At 38.5% G+C, this 17,500-nt stretch overlaps 2 protein-coding genes across 8 annotated transcripts in view; both read right to left on the minus strand.

Moving 5' to 3' along the window:
* ccdc180 (coiled-coil domain containing 180) overlaps window positions 1-692 on the minus strand; it is a 36,320-nt gene extending 35,628 nt beyond the window's left edge. The window contains exon 1 of the mRNA XM_031311507.2: window positions 287-692. Within this exon, the coding sequence (XP_031167367.1) occupies window positions 287-352 (66 nt within the window). The 5' untranslated portion in view covers window positions 353-692. The remainder of the gene's footprint in view (window positions 1-286) is intronic.
* Window positions 1-17,500, minus strand: part of LOC116056993 (scavenger receptor cysteine-rich type 1 protein M160-like) — a 1,012,348-nt gene that overhangs the window by 822,548 nt on the left and 172,300 nt on the right. For all 7 annotated transcript variants that reach the window (XM_035999024.1, XM_035999021.1, XM_035999020.1 and 4 more), the window contains 2 exons: window positions 12,004-12,318; window positions 11,614-11,910 (listed from right to left, as the gene is read on the minus strand). In XM_035999024.1, coding sequence (XP_035854917.1) covers window positions 11,614-11,910; window positions 12,004-12,318 — 612 coding nt within the window. The remainder of the gene's footprint in view (window positions 1-11,613; window positions 11,911-12,003; window positions 12,319-17,500) is intronic.

Consider the following 17,500-nt stretch of genomic DNA (forward strand, 5'->3'; position numbering starts at 1 on the left):
ACCTACTAACCTGCTAACTAGCGTTAGTATTACCTCACTAACCTACTAACCTTAGTATAACCTCACTAACCTACTAACCAGGCTGTTCTCAGTATATTACGTATGTATTCTTCCCCAGAAAGGGGCGTGGTGATGACGTATTACTGTAGGTACGTAGCTAACTATAACTGACGGTTAGTAAACGTTAACATTAAAACATGAACCCAGCTACTCTGGCCGGTTTATAACACACTTTATACAACAGTTATTCTAATCATTTATAAACAGACTTCGACCTCTGACCCACCTGAGCGTCAAACAGCTGCCGGTACACCTTCCCGCTCGGAACCGGGACCGCTCTGCCGTCACACATGCTAACGGTATTAGCCGCCTGCTAACGTTAGCTTAGTGCGGATCTGTTAACGTTGGCCGGTGTTCCCCGGGCCGGAGGTGTGTTTCCCGGACCGGAGGTGTGTTTCCCGGGCCGTTGGTGTGTTCCCCGGGCCGGAGGTGTGTTTCCCGGGCCGGAGGTGTGTTTCCCCGGGCCGGAGGTGTGTGTCCCCGGGCCGGAGGTGTGTTTCCCGGGCCGTTGGTGTGTTTCCCGGGCCGGAGGTTTGTTCCCCGGACTGGAGGTGTTCCCCGGGGCCGTTGGTGTGTACCGTTTTTACGCTCTGTGATTAAAAAGTCCGTTAAACTTGCTCAAACTGTCGGCACCGACTTCATTTGTCTCTCTGTGTCTGTGTGTGGGTAACTCCGTCACCATGGCAACGAGCTCGCCGAACGCTGTGAGACGTTCACGTTCCGCGGAGAATTAAAAACAATCTTAATCTACATAATCTTCAAACCTTATATTACAGCAGACAGGTTCTCTTTAATGTCTCCATGTGGCTTCAAACAGGTAAATAAAGGGAAGGGAAGAAGGGTCAGATTTAATGACTGCCATGGCCGATGTTTACTACCAGTTTTAAACTGTCAGAAGTAGGAATGGCAGTATCTCCGTTATAAAGCAACGCATTCTCGTTACCGGGTTATAAATATGTTTAACCCGACATCTCATAATGCACACGTTTTCTTTTTTATTATCCTATTTATTTGTATGTTTAGTTTCATAGCATCAGAGCTCTTCATGCAACAAATACTTCATTATCTGATGTTATTAGAGTACAAACACACATTACAAAGCTATTGTGAACTAAATATGATTGTTGAGTATTATAATAAATGTTTTATTAAATCCAGGTGACATTACTTGGTAAATCAATCTTTTCTCAGGCCTAAAATCCACATTGATTTTCCATTGTATGGCAGTGAAGTTGGCATTAAATTTCATCCTAGGTGGTATTAAAAAGGTCTTAAACAGTCTTAAATTAAACTAGAAGAATCCTGGGGGTACCCTGTGAACGTATTGAGCCTAATGATGAAGGTAACAGTCTCTGAAGTCTTAATGAGCCTATCAACAGTACTAACTGTTGCGGTTGTGCATTATGTTAGTTGTGCAATATCTCATTGTGCAAGGGCTGTGCGGAGAATGCAGTCAGGGTTGTTCAATTAAAAACTACCTCTGAAAGGATGAATTAATGTGCTTACTATATAGATACCTGTCTAATGTATATGAGAGTATTACTATATAGGTACCTGTCTAATGTATATGAGAGTATTACTATATAGGTACCTGTCTAATGTATATGAGAGTATTACTATATAGGTACCTGTCTAATGTATATGAGAGTATTACTATATAGGTACCTGTCTAATGTATATGAGAGTATTACTATATAGGTACCTGTCTAATGTATATGAGAGTATTACTATATAGGTACCTGTCTAATGTATATGAGAGTATTACTATATAGGTACCTGTCTAATGTATATGAGAGTATTACTATATAGGTACCTGTCTAATGTATATGAGAGTATTACTATATAGGTACCTGTCTAATGTATATGAGAGTATTACTATATAGGTACCTGTCTAATGTATATGAGAGTATTACTATATAGGTACCTGTCTAATGTATATGAGAGTATTACTATATAGGTACCTGTCTAATGTATATGAGAGTATTACTATATAGGTACCTGTCTAATGTATATGAGAGTATTACTATATAGGTACCTGTCTAATGTATATGAGAGTATTACTATATAGGTACCTGTCTAATGTATATGAGAGTATTACTATATAGGTACCTGTCTAATGTATATGAGAGTATTACTATATAGGTACCTGTCTAATGTATATGAGAGTATTACTATATAGGTACCTGTCTAATGTATATGAGAGTATTACTATATAGGTATATGTCTAATGTATATGAGAGTATTACTATATCGATACCTGTCTAATGTATATGAGAGTATTACTATATAGGTACCTGTCTAATGTATATGAGAGTATGTGTTGAGAGATGTTTATTTTCTGTATTTTGTGTTGTCTTTGTAAAGCTGCGGAACGGACAGAGTCCAAAACTAATTTCCCTTCGGGGACAATAAAGTATATCTTATCTTATCTTATAACTGCCAAAATATCCCCAAAACTACAGGCCTCCTACTTCAACAATTTACTACAATAACAGAACTACAGACCTCCTACTTCAACAGTTTACTACAATAACAGAACTACAGGCCTCCTACTTCAACAGTTTACTATAATAACAGAACTACAGACCTCCTACTTCAACAGTTTACTATAATAACAGAACTACAGACCTCCTACTTCAACAGTTTACTACAATAACAGAACTACAGGCCTCCTACTTCAACAATTTACTACAATAACAGAACTACAGACCTCCTACTTCAACAGTTTACTACAATAACAGAACTACAGGCCTCCTACTTCAACAGTTTACTACAATAACAGAACTACAGGCCTCCTACTTCAACAGTTTACTACAATAACAGCTAAATGACGGGACAGTTGTTACAACCAGCTGAGTCTGTATTGTCTCTGTTGCTGTCTTAATGAGGAAGAATGGTTCTGCTGACACTGAGACATCAGGGAAGAAATGTCTGTCTGAAGCCATCCATGCATCTCGTCAGTCAACACAAAAGTTAACTTTATTTCTCTGTATTTACTATTGGAGACTTTGTCTTAAAGCACTCGGCTTCTTCTTAGCTGATTCAGAATCAGTTTAATTGGCCAAGTATACTTACATACACAAGGAATTTGACTTTGGTAGGTGTTAACTCTATACATAGACAAATAGTAGTAAACCTTCAGTAGCCAAATAGTAATATAGACACATACTGTACAATAGAGACACAATATAGGCACATATTAACATAATATAAAAAATACAATATACAAATAAGACATAATATCAAGACAAGTACACATGGAGTGGGATGTAAAGTACAAAAGGTAATAGTGCAAAGTAGTGTGGAAGATGCATATTGGAATGATAAATATGTAATGTGTAGAGAAGTGGCCAAAGTGGTGATGACCCCACTTATCCACAGTTCAGTAGAGTGATGGCAGTGGGAAGTCTGACAACACAGAAAAAACAGCCCATTCAACTAATAATGTTTGGATTTATGGATGATTTTATTAATTTTTTTGGTGTCACTTATAATTCCACACAATTATACAATCAATACAAACAAATAACAGGATGTAGATGCATTAACAAGTATACTTGTTACAACTTACAAATAGAAACAATGAAATAAAGAACTTAAAAATAAGAAAAGAATAAAGAGATGACTATAATTCTGGCATTATATCACTGAAAATACCAATGTTACGCAATGCTGTTGGACAACATTCATCAAAATGATTAACTACAGAAATGAGCAAAAATCCTGATAACTAATAAAAGCTCAATTGTTACAAAATAAGAAAATTCATTCATTACAAAAATAAGCAAAATCCATTGTTACAAAATAGGTAAAAAATCCTGTTACAAACAACAACAACAACAATTTGTAAATCCCATTTCTGACCAAAGATTCTTGAGGAAATGACTTGAAACTAGCGATGCTCCACTCTGAAAGATACCAGTTAAACATGTCTAATAATAATAATAATAATAATAATAATAATAATCAGACCCAAACACAATCTGCAGAATTTAGGAGTGTGTTTACTTTTAGTTGTTGTTGTTGTTGTTGTTGTTGTTGCTTTGAGCATCGGAGGTCTGCCGAGATCTGATGAGAAACGAGATGAGAAATGACCCGATCTCAGCGGACCTTTCACCGCTCTGCTCCGAGAGGATTTCTGCCCCGAAGGGAAGTCAAACAGTGTTCATCTGCACACACTGCCATGACACAGACCTAACTTAAAATCATCATCAAAATCCTGATAACAAATATCAGCACAATTGTTATACAATTAGCAAATCAGTTATTAAAAAAAGAAGTAAAATCCATCATTACACAATAAGTAAATTCCTGAAAAACAAAAACCAACAATTGTAAAGTCCAGTTCAGACCAAAGATTGAGGACGAGATGAGAGTAAACTTTAGTCTCCCTGAGAGTCTCCGGTCTGCAGCGTTCTGAAAGCTGCCAGTTTCCACCAATCAGACGAGACGCTGGATCATCTCCATAGAAACCACTCTCTGGACTTCTGCTCTAACTTCAGACTTTTCAGGCGTTTTGTAGCTGGATATTATTTGTAGCGTCTTAAGATATGAATGAGGAGAGTGATAGTGAGATACTTGCTGCAGCTGCATTTCTAGTAGAGATGAAACAGAGAAAACTATGTTTTATTTCTCTGATTCTCTGCTTTGTTCTAACGCTGCTCTTCTCTCTTCAGTCTCTCTCTAGCTCGCTCCACCACATACCGTGCTCACGGCGCTCGTTGAGCCTTCGTCTAAAACTCTGTCATTTCACCAGCTGACAGTTTGTAACAAAGAAATAAAATGGATTCTGGATCCTTTTGTTTCTGTAGTTTGTAGCTGACTTGGTGAGCTGACTTCTCTATTAGCTGTTGAAACAGGAGATGTCTCTTACGTTCTAAAAACAGCCTCTGGAGACTCCACCAGCTGACGTCTCTATTGGCTGTTGAAACAGGAGACGTCTCTTACGTTCTAAAACCAGCCTCTGGAGACTCCACCAGCTGACGTCTCTATTGGCTGTAGAAACAGGAGACGTCTCTTACGTTCTAAAACCAGCCTCTGGAGACTCCACCAGCTGAGTCACAGAGACACCATCAGCTGGTTTGAGTCGAGCTGAGACGGGCCGGTTCAGACCGCTTCAACATTTCCTTCGATGTTCTTAAACAGTTTAGTTTTGTCGCAAATCTTTGGCCTGAACTGGATTTTATGAAATAGGAAAAAGCATTAATTACAAAAGTAAGCAAAATACATCATTACACAATAAGTACATTCTTGAAGTAAAAAAACAAACCATTCTTATGAAATGAAATTTGTGTGAAAACAGCCTCTGATTTTTAATATTGTACTGTGTGTGCGAGCTACATGACTTTGATTCCTTCATTGTATTTCTTTAATCCCAAACACTAACAGACCGTCAACATGGCACCAGATGTTGTTCACCAACCTGGATCTACACACAGCAGGGGGCTCTGAGTTTTCTGGTATTTTACGATAAAATCGTAATCAAAGAATTTTGAGTTTTTGTCAATGTGTTTTTTCCATTTATTTTAATTAGGGATGTCAACATGAAAACATCTGATTGTGATTAATCATATGATTTTCTGTAGTTGACTCGTGATTTAACGCAAATGGCACATTTTTAATCTGTTCTAAATGTACTTTAAAAGGGATGTTTTTTCAAGTTTTTAAAGCTCAAGTGGTGTTTGTGACTTGACATAATCCGGTGGTAACTCAGATCACATCAACAGTACATGCAGATAACTTTAGTCTTGAGGAGAGAACCATCTGGAAGGGCTGTGAAACTCAACTTGACATTCAAAAGGCTCTTTTCTTTATCCCAGTTATGATTTGCTGGACAACACGAAGAAATTGAGATGGCCGCATGGGAAAGTTTGGCCTGGGTGGATACTAAAAATCTTAAAGGGTAACTATTGTTTTTTCAGGTACTTTCTAGGGTAAGTGGTTTTTCTTTGACAATCTTTTAAACAAAAGATGCTTTTACTAACCTGTTTTGGGGTTAGGAGGGTTAATACCGGACCAATGTCAAAGATGGTTGTTCACATCAGTCACTTAGAACAAGAATATAGGAAAATAGGGTCCAGGTTGAAAAACGGTAGTTACCCTCTAATTGAGATTGCGAATGGCAAAGCTCTTTAAAAATGTTGGGAATACCAGGAGGTTTCAGTGAAAATAAAAAAATTTAAAAATGAGTTGGAACCTTTTCCAAATCAAGGAGTTCTGTAGAATATATGACCCAATTCTGGTGGTCCTGGGTCCATCCTAAGAACCCCTACCGGGTCCCTAATACAGGTTCTGGACATTTGGGAAGAATAATGCTTGTCAGTAAAATGTACTTTTTAAAACTCATTTTTCCTCACAGATTGGCCCCAGAGACCCCGGATTTTGTACACAATTAGCCAGCATGTGCCATTCAAAATGAATTTAAGTTTTGTAAGGGTAAATAAATGGGAATGATTCCATGTGGGGATAAAAAGGTGCATACATGCTTAACCTCCATGTGGATGTGAGATGAGCTCCTTGGAGGTGCTACTCAGCTCCCTGAGCTCCTTCCTCTTCAGTCGGCCCTCCTTCAGCTGCAGGGACACCCAGGTTATAATAATCCAGCTCAATGTTTTTCTGTCTGCACGGCAGCTGCCCCCTGTTGGCCTGGAGATCAATGTTCTTCTGTTTGTACGGCAGCTGCCCCCTGTTGGCCTGCAGAGACATGACAGAACACAGATGTGACTTCCTGCATCACTCCTCTCTTCAGTTTAACAAACACAGCCAGTGGTGGAAACAAGAGTGAGTGTCCGTACCCTACAGTAGAAGTAAAGGACAATGATCTCCACCAGCAGAATCAGCGGCAGGAGGATCGCTCTGATGATTAAAGGCCTCGGATCTGATGGAACACATGGACAGTCAACACATCACACAACATCATGAGTCCAACAGCTCCCATTAAACACAAACTGACCTGAAATCTAAAATCACTTCAACATGGACACTTATCTCTCACACTTAGTGCACTTCATATATACTTTATATCATCCCATGGTCAGAGCTTTGTGATTGGTCACATCAGAAGGTGATTCTCATAGTGAAACACCTTGCTCAGTTCTCAGAGAACCAGAGTTATCCTCGTAACCAAACATGCTCTGTCCTTCAGTTAATTGTTAGCTGTTAACATTTTTACACTTTGTATGAGTTTGGTTACTATCTGACATGTGTAACATGATGACAGTCGTCACAGAGTCAGTCCAGAAACAACATGTTGTCAGCTGATCATTTTCACTCAGTTTGGACCAATCATCTTCTCCAATCCTGTAAACAGTCAGCTTACCCATGACGCTGAGAGAGAGCACATGGCTCTCAGAGGAGAAGTTATGAGAGAAAACATAGAGGTGATAAACACAGCTGTAGCTTCATTGGTGGGCGGGCTCTGCAGCAGGAAACAGGAAGTGGGCAGAGTGATTGACAGCTGGCTGGGTGTAGCTGTGTGTTGAGTCGGAGGAGGTGAAGGTGAGCTGGAAGGAGCCTCCTGGGTACTGTGGCTGGATGGAGCAGCTGATGGTGAAGTTGGAGCCCCAGAACACCTGGAACACCTCCTGCTGGTCCACCTCGGAGACCCCGACCATGGAGGAGGACACAGAGATGTTGGGCTGAAGCAGCAGGTCTGTAAATACAGAGACAGACAGACAGGCAGACGGCAGACAGACAGACAGGTAGGCAGGCAGACAGATGGACAAGTAGGCAGACAGACAGGCAGACAGACAGATAGACAGTTTGAAGCTTCTAGTCAGACTCAGATTATTATTATAAGTGTCTGACAACATTATGGAAAGGATCCCTACAGAGATAGACCTTTAAAACCTCTTTAAGACCTTTCTGTTAAACCAGAAATAGCTCTGAGGTCGCTAACACTAAACCCACCAGACTCCATTTAGAAAAACAGTACTTTTAGCGTGTATAGAGCCAGACTATGTTCACATGTAAATCGGTAAACTATGTGTTTATTTCAACCAAAACTAGAGTTGTGATGGTTGGAAAATTGGAAAGACGACCTAAAACGGGTTTTCATAGTTTTATTTTGTTTCTCTCGACTTTGTATTTTACGATGATAAAATTACTGTTTATGTACATGGAGTCTGGTGGGTTTATAGAATGCAATTTTGTGAATGTTTTTATGTGTAACAAAAGGATCTTACTCTTTAACATGAATCCTTTCCATAACGTTGTCAGACACTTAGAATAATAATCTGAGTCTGTCAGCAGCAAAAACAGAACTTTTGTGAAGGTAAATACAATCAACAATTGCCCTATTACAGTTTTTCTCAATTGCTAAAACACTAAAACCCATTGGCTGAACAAAGTTCTCAGTTGCCTGAACTCATTCAGCTAATTGTGCAGTCTGTTGTCAAATACAATAATATTTCATTTTTGGTTTAAAACGAAAAACGGATTATGGGTCAAAGACGTGGCATGTCAATTATGGTGTCCAAAGCATATTCATAATGCAAAAGATAAATATAAATTTAAAAAAACTACATCATATTACTCAACTCTTCCCTCTTTACTCACTTTAATAGGTATTTATTGCAAAAAAATTAAATTCAAAGAGCTATTGAGCTCAGAAGTGCCAAACTGTCCGTCCTGGGTAACGTCCGGGCTTAAAATCTAAGTATAAAAATGTGACCAAAATGTCAAAAATAATAATAAGAGCATTAATTATCTACTTTGGCATAATTGTGTCGATGTTTGCAGTGATACCTACAAATATAGTAACAATCCTACCCTTATTTAAAATGTTACTCAAGAAATACTTTTGTCCTTAGTTTTGGATTTCCCTAATGTCCTTCCTGGGTAACAGACCTTAAAGTCCATAAATTACCCATAATGCAATTGCATAGTCATGAAATATGCTATTACATCATAAAGAAGATTTTGGAGAACCCCAAAACATCTGGAGAGTTTAGTAATTCTCTCTTAAAAAAGTTTTTATTTTGCTTTTTTGGTCACTGGTGCACGATGTCCAAAAATCATGTCTTTCTGGATAACGCTAATAAAACATATTTGATGTTTTGATATTTAAAAATGCCTATTTCATGTGAAATATGGCATTAATGTTTTAAAAGCTAAGATATATTTTAGCTGAGTATGCCATGTTTGACAGAGTTTTGGTGGGAAAATCATGTTTTTGTCCTTCCTGGATAACGAAGATCTTCTGTTACCCAGGACATGTCCTCTGTTATCCAGATTGGACATGTTAATGAAAATAGTTTTTTTTATTAGTATTTGTCACTTTTCAAGCATTGTGTTGATAATGTTAGATTATATTAATAAAATAATATGTATTTCTTTAATCTTTTATGGCATTTTTGCATTATGTCATTCCTGGCTAACGGGATGTCATCCCGAGTAACAATGACACAGTCAAGTGTTTAAACTCAGATTTTCATGGTATATTACACAATCATGTTTTCCTGAGCTGAGTATACAATACAAACCTGATAACCTTTACTGTAAAGCATTTTAAGACATCTTTCATAATTTTTCTGTTTTTGGCATGAAATATTGCGTGACCATAATCAAACGATGAGCCCATTTAATTATAAATACCCAAATATATCATATTAATTGTGTTAAAAATTTTGTTTTTTTGAGCAGTGCGTGTTTGGTTAGCTGTAACTATGGATATGCCTAAACATTTATATGCTAAAAAGGTAGACATTTAATATTTTTTTTTAAATCCATTCCCGTTACCCAGGAAGGACATTTTTCATGGAATAAATCACACGATTCATCAAAAAAAATTAAATTGCATTTCTAAATTAAATTCCTGTTGTAGAGATGTATATAGAACACTCTAATAAAAATAGAAAGTGCTTGAGTTGGCATTTTTTGACACTTTTATTTATTTTCAGATTTTAAATCCTTATTCGTCTTTGACCCTTATACTTTAGTACCCTGAACTTCAGAGAGCAAACCGGTTGTTGAAGGTGGGAAGGAGAAAGTCTGAGAATGGATAGAAGAAACGATGTGAGAGGACGAGGACGAGTGCGTATGCGAGGTGTCAGGGCTGGATACGGCACACAAGAGGATTCTTCCCCCGTTGCCTCAGGAGGGACAATATTGCTTGTGATGTGGACGAAGTGCTCTGGCCTGACACAGCCCAAAGACAAGAGGAAGCACATTGATCACATGTTTACTCCTTTGATTTTTGTCCCGTTTAGTATTGTATACTGTAGTACAGTGTAGGCTGTGTACTGTACAATGAACACATAGTATGGCCCTGAACATTGAGCTTTCCATCAGTACTGACTGCTCAATAGATTTTGACTGGTTAAAGGTTTTTATCAACAAAGACCAAGAATGACAGTATCACAGAGACAAAGGACACGTTTGAGAGATGCAGGGTACAGTAGGGTACACGGAGGAGGAAGAACAAAAAAACAATGCAAAGAGCAAAGCAGAGTAGTCACTTAGGTTAAATTTTGAGCTACTATGATAGAACATGTTTTTGTTCATCTAAAGACAATGACGGAAAAATATGAAATTTGTTTTGAGATAAAAATATTGAAATCTTGATAGTGTCTATCATTTTGATCACTTTGTTTATGATTTGAGAGCAGTGTTTGATTTTGAACACACGTAAAAGTGTTTTGAGGCGAACGTTTGATTTTGCGAGAGGAGTCCAAGGTTTTGTAAATAGTGCTTGAAGAAGAGGTTTTGTGTTTAATGTTTTCAGAAATTGTGTTTTAGTAATTGAGAAAAACTGTAACTAACATTGTAGCTTGTTTCTCTGCTGCTGACTGCAGAGATCTCTCTTAATACTGGACCAATATCAAAGATTGTTGTTCCCATCAGTCACTTAGACACAAAAACAGTGTTTCCAAACATAGACTAATTCGTGGCGGTGCTCCACAGAATCAACACCGGCCGCCACATATTGAGTTTTGTTATTCTTTTTTTTTTAAACGCTATTTAAAACACGCAGAGTATTCGTTCAGCTGCATTTCCTTTCATAGCTCTCCCTCCATCTCTCTGTCACACACACACACACACACACACACACACACACACACACAGACACACACACACACACACACACACACACACACACACACACACAAATTATTAATGAAGGAATTATTGTGAACCCCCCCGGTCAGACACAGGGTGACGCCACCACAAATTGCTTTCTAATCTTTGGGAAACACTGAAAAACAGGAACATATGGTCCAGGTTTAAAAACGGTAGTTACCCTTTAAAGTACAAAGAGAGAAATAATTAACTTCCTGGTAACATTCAAAAAATGCTCCAGGACAGAGAGGGGGGGGGGTCTATGATTTAAAGGGAAACTTAATGTATAACAACCGTATGCCCCCACTACTCTGTAACGATTTAGATTCTTCCTACTTTCTTTCAGACTAAATTATTTATTTAACAGATTTTATTTATTTTTATTTTTTACAGTGAAATACATTTCGTCTTTTATTTAAGTTTTTGTTGTGTATTTTTGTATGTTGTTTGAAATAAAAACATTCATTCATTCATTCATGTCTTTGATGGGGTTACCTGAGCAGGTGAGATGAAGGAAGGAGGAAGAGGAAGCTGATGCAGCACACTCCCTCAGAACAGATCCAGACTCACCACAGTCAGACCTGATCCACCACACAGATCTGTCTGAGGACTCTTCTCTCTCTACAGAAACAGCAGAGCCACAGTCTGACTCTCTGCAGGCAGCAGCTGCTCTCTTCAGGGTCCAGTCAGAGTTATAGTTGTAACTCACTGGTCTCCATTCTCCGTTATGTTTCACCTCCAGTGTTCCTGCACAGCGACTGGCTCCTCCCACCAACCTGACAGCATCAGGCTCTGAACAGAAACCAGAGAGTCATCAGCAAAAGAACAAAGTGAGTTTCATTATAACAGAAATGAACCAAATCAGAGCTGCAGCTCCTCTCCTACCTGAGCAGGTGAGTCCAACAGCTTTTCCAGGTGAGCAGGTGTTTCTATCTGAGCCTGAGCTTCTACAGTCCAGGAGAGCAGACTCATGGCCTCCACACTGGAACTCTTTGGTCCTCATTGGAGGCTCCACTTCTCCATAGAGCGCCCCCTGGAGGACTGAAGGAGCCCCACAGCCAAGCTCCCTACAGACCACCTCTGCATCCTGCTGGTCAAAGTCATCTTCACACACTGAAGACCAGCGCTGGATAGACTGGTTAGTCTTCACCTCCAGTCTGCCTGAGCACAGACTGGTCCCATTCACCAGCCTGACAGAGTCTGGAGAGATGATAGAAGATACAATAGAGAGAGAGAAAAGACACCAGACATCATTAACAACAGAACTCATCTTTATACCGTGGTCACACCGCCCGGGTAAAGTGTGAATTCGGAGACGTGACAACATACAAAGTCAATAGAAATACGGAAATAGACGCAAAATAGGTCAGGGTACTAAAGTATAATCCATTTTTCGTTTTAAACCAAAAACGAAAAAAGGAAAAAACGGGTCGATGTTTCGTTTTTTGTTTCAAACCAAAAACGGAAAAACCAAACTATGAGCTCCGTTTTCTTGTTTTTCCAATGTCCATACAAATTAAAAAATTAACTGGAAAACTGCTCGTTTTTCAACTGTTGTTTTTTTCTTATTCATGTTTCTGTTTCAACCCAAGAGCGAGAATACGGCTCATTTTTATAATCTGCATAATCATTGAAAATCTGATGGAACACAGGTCTCGTTTATAATGTTATTTTGGTCTTACGTGTTAAGTCAAAAGTTGACTAAAACCAATGCGCTCTGGACAGGAAGTAACATGTGAGCGCTGTAATAACTGACAGAAGAACAATGTACTTTTTGAAAACATTGTTTGCCTGTAGCTTGTCAGATTAGGCTAAAGTTAGCTATTTAGGTTTATATAAAGTATTTAATTATTTAATAATAATTTTAAAATCACATGGAATCTACATTCATCTATTATTAGCCTATGTGTGGCAGTTATTGACTAGTTACTCTAATCTTACACCAGCCAGTAAAAAGGCATCTAACACTCTTTCAACCAAATTAACCAAAAATAACATGCATTGTTCCCTTCCATGTTCTTCGCATGTAAATTAATATTCACAACTTTCATAAAATTTTGGGTGTTTTATTCAATTTTATAGCAGTTATGGTCTTCCCGGGCAAATTTTGACCTGGTAGTGCAACAGGGCACTATTGAGCTTTACAGAAGATAAACACAGAGGACCTGTGCATATTTACAAGTATGTGCATGCACACACACACACACACACACACACACACACACACACACACACACACACACACACACACACACACACAAACACACACGCCTACCAAGAGCCTGGGTCTGTCCGAGGTTTCTTCCTAAAAGAAACTAAATGAAAAGGCTTATTTTTATTGCAACTCTACAGAATATTCATGGTTGACCAACTTAACTGCCATTAATTTGAGCGTGATGAAAAACTCCTGCAGATACAACTGGGCCACATTGCAAACCTCTCATCATATTAGTGAGGAAGCTGCCATGTTGCTTCTCTCATCCTGGTCTCCTCAGGCCCTGCAGACTGGACCACACTTGTGGTTTACTGCTAGAATATTACAGTAGGCCACTTTTCTGATTCAGATTTGCCACTTGAGTCCACAGCACCATACAATATATAATAAACATGCACCAGCCTTTGTGGAAGTGTATGTTCTGAGAGAGAGAGAGAGAGAGAGAGAGAGAGAGAGAGAGAGAGAGAGAGAGAGAGAGAGATATCTCGGTTGTAACATTAAACGTTTGCATGATTCTGTGCCATCTACTGCTGCTCCAACAATACAATGGCAGTACATATTTATATTGCTTACCAGGGTTCCAACCTAGTACCTTCTTGCTGTGAGGCCACAGTGCTTACCATTGACCATTCCTTATTGTAATTCAACCACACAATACCTATCATGTATTATATTTTATTATCCAATATTGGCCAACTACTGTTTCAAGGGCTTAGTATGATCAGTGAACATCTAATGAGCTGGGTGATCCAGGCACAGGCCCAGCAGTGAGGAGGTCTACCATGCTCACCATGAACTCTGGTCCAGTCTGCAGGGCCTGAGGAGACCAGACCAGAATGAGAGACTCTCCAGTACACATTAACTTGTTAATTTATGTTCTTCATCACATTGACATGTTCATTGGCAGCTAATGTGGTCAACCATGTCACATACAATATTCTGCAGAGCAATTAAAAAAAAGCCCTTATATTTTCTGTCTGTTTTTACTGGCTGGAGTAGATTAGAGTAAAGGTAGTCAATAACGCCACACATAATGTAGGGGAATACAGATTTTATTTAAAATGTGATTTAAAACTTATTATAATCCTATTTCTATTTTAAAACAATATCCATTCTTACTCCCTTTGTGGCTATTAATGAATGTTGCTCAATTAAATACTTTATATAACCCTAAATAATTAACTGTAGCTTAATCTGACAAGCTACAGGCAAAAGCGAAAGTACATTGTTCTTCTGGCAGTTTTTACAGCTCTCATACTTTTATTTTGACACGTTAATGTTACTTCCTGTCCAGAGCGCATTGGTTTTAGTCAACTTTTGACTTAACACGTAAGAAGTATAATCCATTTTTCGTTTTAAACCAAAAACGAAAAAAGGAAAAAACGGGTCGATGTTTCGTTTTTTGTTTCAAACCAAAAACAGAAAAACCAAACTATGAGCTCCGTTTTCTCATTTTTCCAATGTCCATACAAATTAAAAATTAACTGGAAAACTGCTCGTTTTTCAACTGTTGTTTTTTTGTTATTCATGTTTCTGTTTTAACCCAACAGCGAGAATACAGGCTCATTTTTATAATGTGCATAATCATTGAAAATCTGATGAAACACAGGTCTCGTTTATAATGTTATTTTGGTCTTACGTGTTAAGTCAAAAGTTGACTAAAACCAATGCGCTCTGGACAGGAAGTAACATTAACGTGTCAAAATAAAAGTATGAGAGCTGTAATAACTGCCAGAAGAACAATGTACTTTCACTTTTGCCTGTAGCTTGTCAGATTAAGCTACAGTTAATTATTTAGGGTTATATAAAGTATTTAATTGAGCAACATTCATTAATAGCCACAAAGGGAGTAAGAATGGATATTGTTTTAAAATAGAAATAGGATTATAATAAGTTTTAAATCACATTTTAAATACTATCTGTATTCCCCTACATTATGTGTGGCGTTATTGACTACCTTTACTCTAATCTTACACCAGCCAGTAAAAACAGACAGAAAATATAAGGGCTTTTTTAAATTGCTCTGCAGAATATTGTATGTGACATGGTTGACCACATTAGCTTCCAATGAACATGTCAATGTGATGAAGAACATAAATTAACAAGTTAATGTGTACTGGAGAGTCTCTCATTCTGGTCTGGTCTCCTCAGGCCCTGCAGACTGGACCAGAGTTCATGGTGAGCATGGTAGACCTCCTCACTGCTGGGCCTGTGCCTGGATCACCCAGCTCATTAGATGTTCACTGCTCATACTAAGCCCTTGAAACAGTAGTTGGCCAATATTGGATAATAAAATATAATACATGATAGGTATTGTGGGGTTGAATTACAATAAGGACTGGTCAATGGTAAGCACTGTGGCCTCACAGCAAGAAGGTACTAGGTTGGAACCCTGGTAAGCAATATAAATATGTACTGCCATTGTATTGTTGGAGCAGCAGCAGATTGCACAGAATCATGCAAATGTTTAATGTTACAACCGAGATATCTCTCTCTCTCTCTCTCTCTCTCTCTCTCTCTCTCTCTCTCTCTCTCTCTCTCTCTCTCTCAGAACATACATTTCCACAAAGGCTGGTGCATGTTTATTATATATTGTATGGTGCTGTGGACTCAAGTGGCAAATGTGAATCAGAAAAGTGGCCTACTGTAATATTCTAGCAGTAAACCACAAGTGTGGTCCAGTCTGCAGGGCCTGAGGAAACCAGGATGAGAGAAGCAACATGGCAGCTTCCTCACTAATATGATGAGAGGTTTGCAATGTGGCCCAGTTGTATCTGCAGGAGTTTTTCATCACGCTCAAATTAATGGCAGTTAAGTTGGTCAACCATGTCACATGAATATTCTGCAGAGTTGCAATAAAAAGAAGCCTTTTCATTTAGTTTCTTTTAGGAAGAAACCTCGGACAGACCCAGGCTCTTGGTAGGCGTGTGTGTGTGTGTGTCTTTCTGTCTGTCTGTGTATGTGTGTGTGTGTGTGTGCGTGTCTGTCTGTCTGTCTGTGTATGTGTCTGTCTGTCTGTCTGTCTGTCTGTGTGTGTGTGTGTGTGTGTGTGTGTGTGTGTGTGTGTGTGTGTGTGTGCATGCACATACTTGTAAATATGCACAGGTCCTCTGTGTTTATCTTCTGTAAAACTCAATAGTGCCCTGTTGCACTACCAGGTCAAAATTTGCCCGGGAAGACCATAACTGCTATAAAATTGAATAAAACACCCAAAATTTTATGAAAGTTGTGAATATTAATTTACTTGCGAAGAACATGGAAGGGAACAATGCATGTTATTTTTGGTTAATTTGGTTGAAAGAGTGTTAGATGCCTTTTTACTGGCTGGTGTAAGATTAGAGTAACTAGTCAATAACTGCCACACATAGGCTAATAATAGATGAATGTAGATTCCATGTGATTTTAAAATTATTATTAAATAATTAAATACTTTATATAACCCTAAATAGCTAACTTTAGCCTAATCTGACAAGCTACAGGCAAACAATGTTTTCATAAAGTACATTGTTCTTCTGGCAGTTATTACAGCGCTCATACTTTTATTTTGACACGTTAATGTTACTTCCTGTCCAGAGCGCATTGGTTTTAGTCAACTTTTGACTTAACACGTAAGACCAAAATAACATTATAAACGAGACCTGTGTTCCATCAGATTTTCAATGATTATGCACATTATAAAAATGAGCCGTATTCTCGCTCTTGGGTTAAAACAGAAACATGAATAACAAAAAAACAACAGTTGAAAAACGAGCAGTTTTCCAGTTAATTTTTAATTTGTATGGACATTGGAAAAACAAGAAAACGGAGCTCATAGTTTGGTTTTTCCGTTTTTGGGTTGAAACAAAAAACGAAACATCAACCCGTTTTTTCGTTTTTTCATTTTTTATTCAACGAAAAACGGATTATACTTTAGTACCCTGACCCCTGAACAGGATGCTGTGTGTTGATGTCAACATGTGTATCAGGTGTGATCTAGCATCTACCGATGATCTGGACCACACGGGATCTTTAAAAGAATTAAAAAAAGACAGACAGGCAGGCAGACAGTCGGGCAGACAGACAGACAGACAGACACACACACAGAGAGACAAACAGACACACAGTCAGACAGACAAAGAGGCAGACAGAGAGACAGACAGAGAGACAGACAGACAGACAGGCAGAGAG

The sequence above is a fragment of the Sander lucioperca genome, chromosome 2, assembly GCF_008315115.2.
Source record: "Sander lucioperca isolate FBNREF2018 chromosome 2, SLUC_FBN_1.2, whole genome shotgun sequence".
Taxonomy (NCBI): Eukaryota; Metazoa; Chordata; class Actinopteri; order Perciformes; family Percidae; genus Sander; species Sander lucioperca.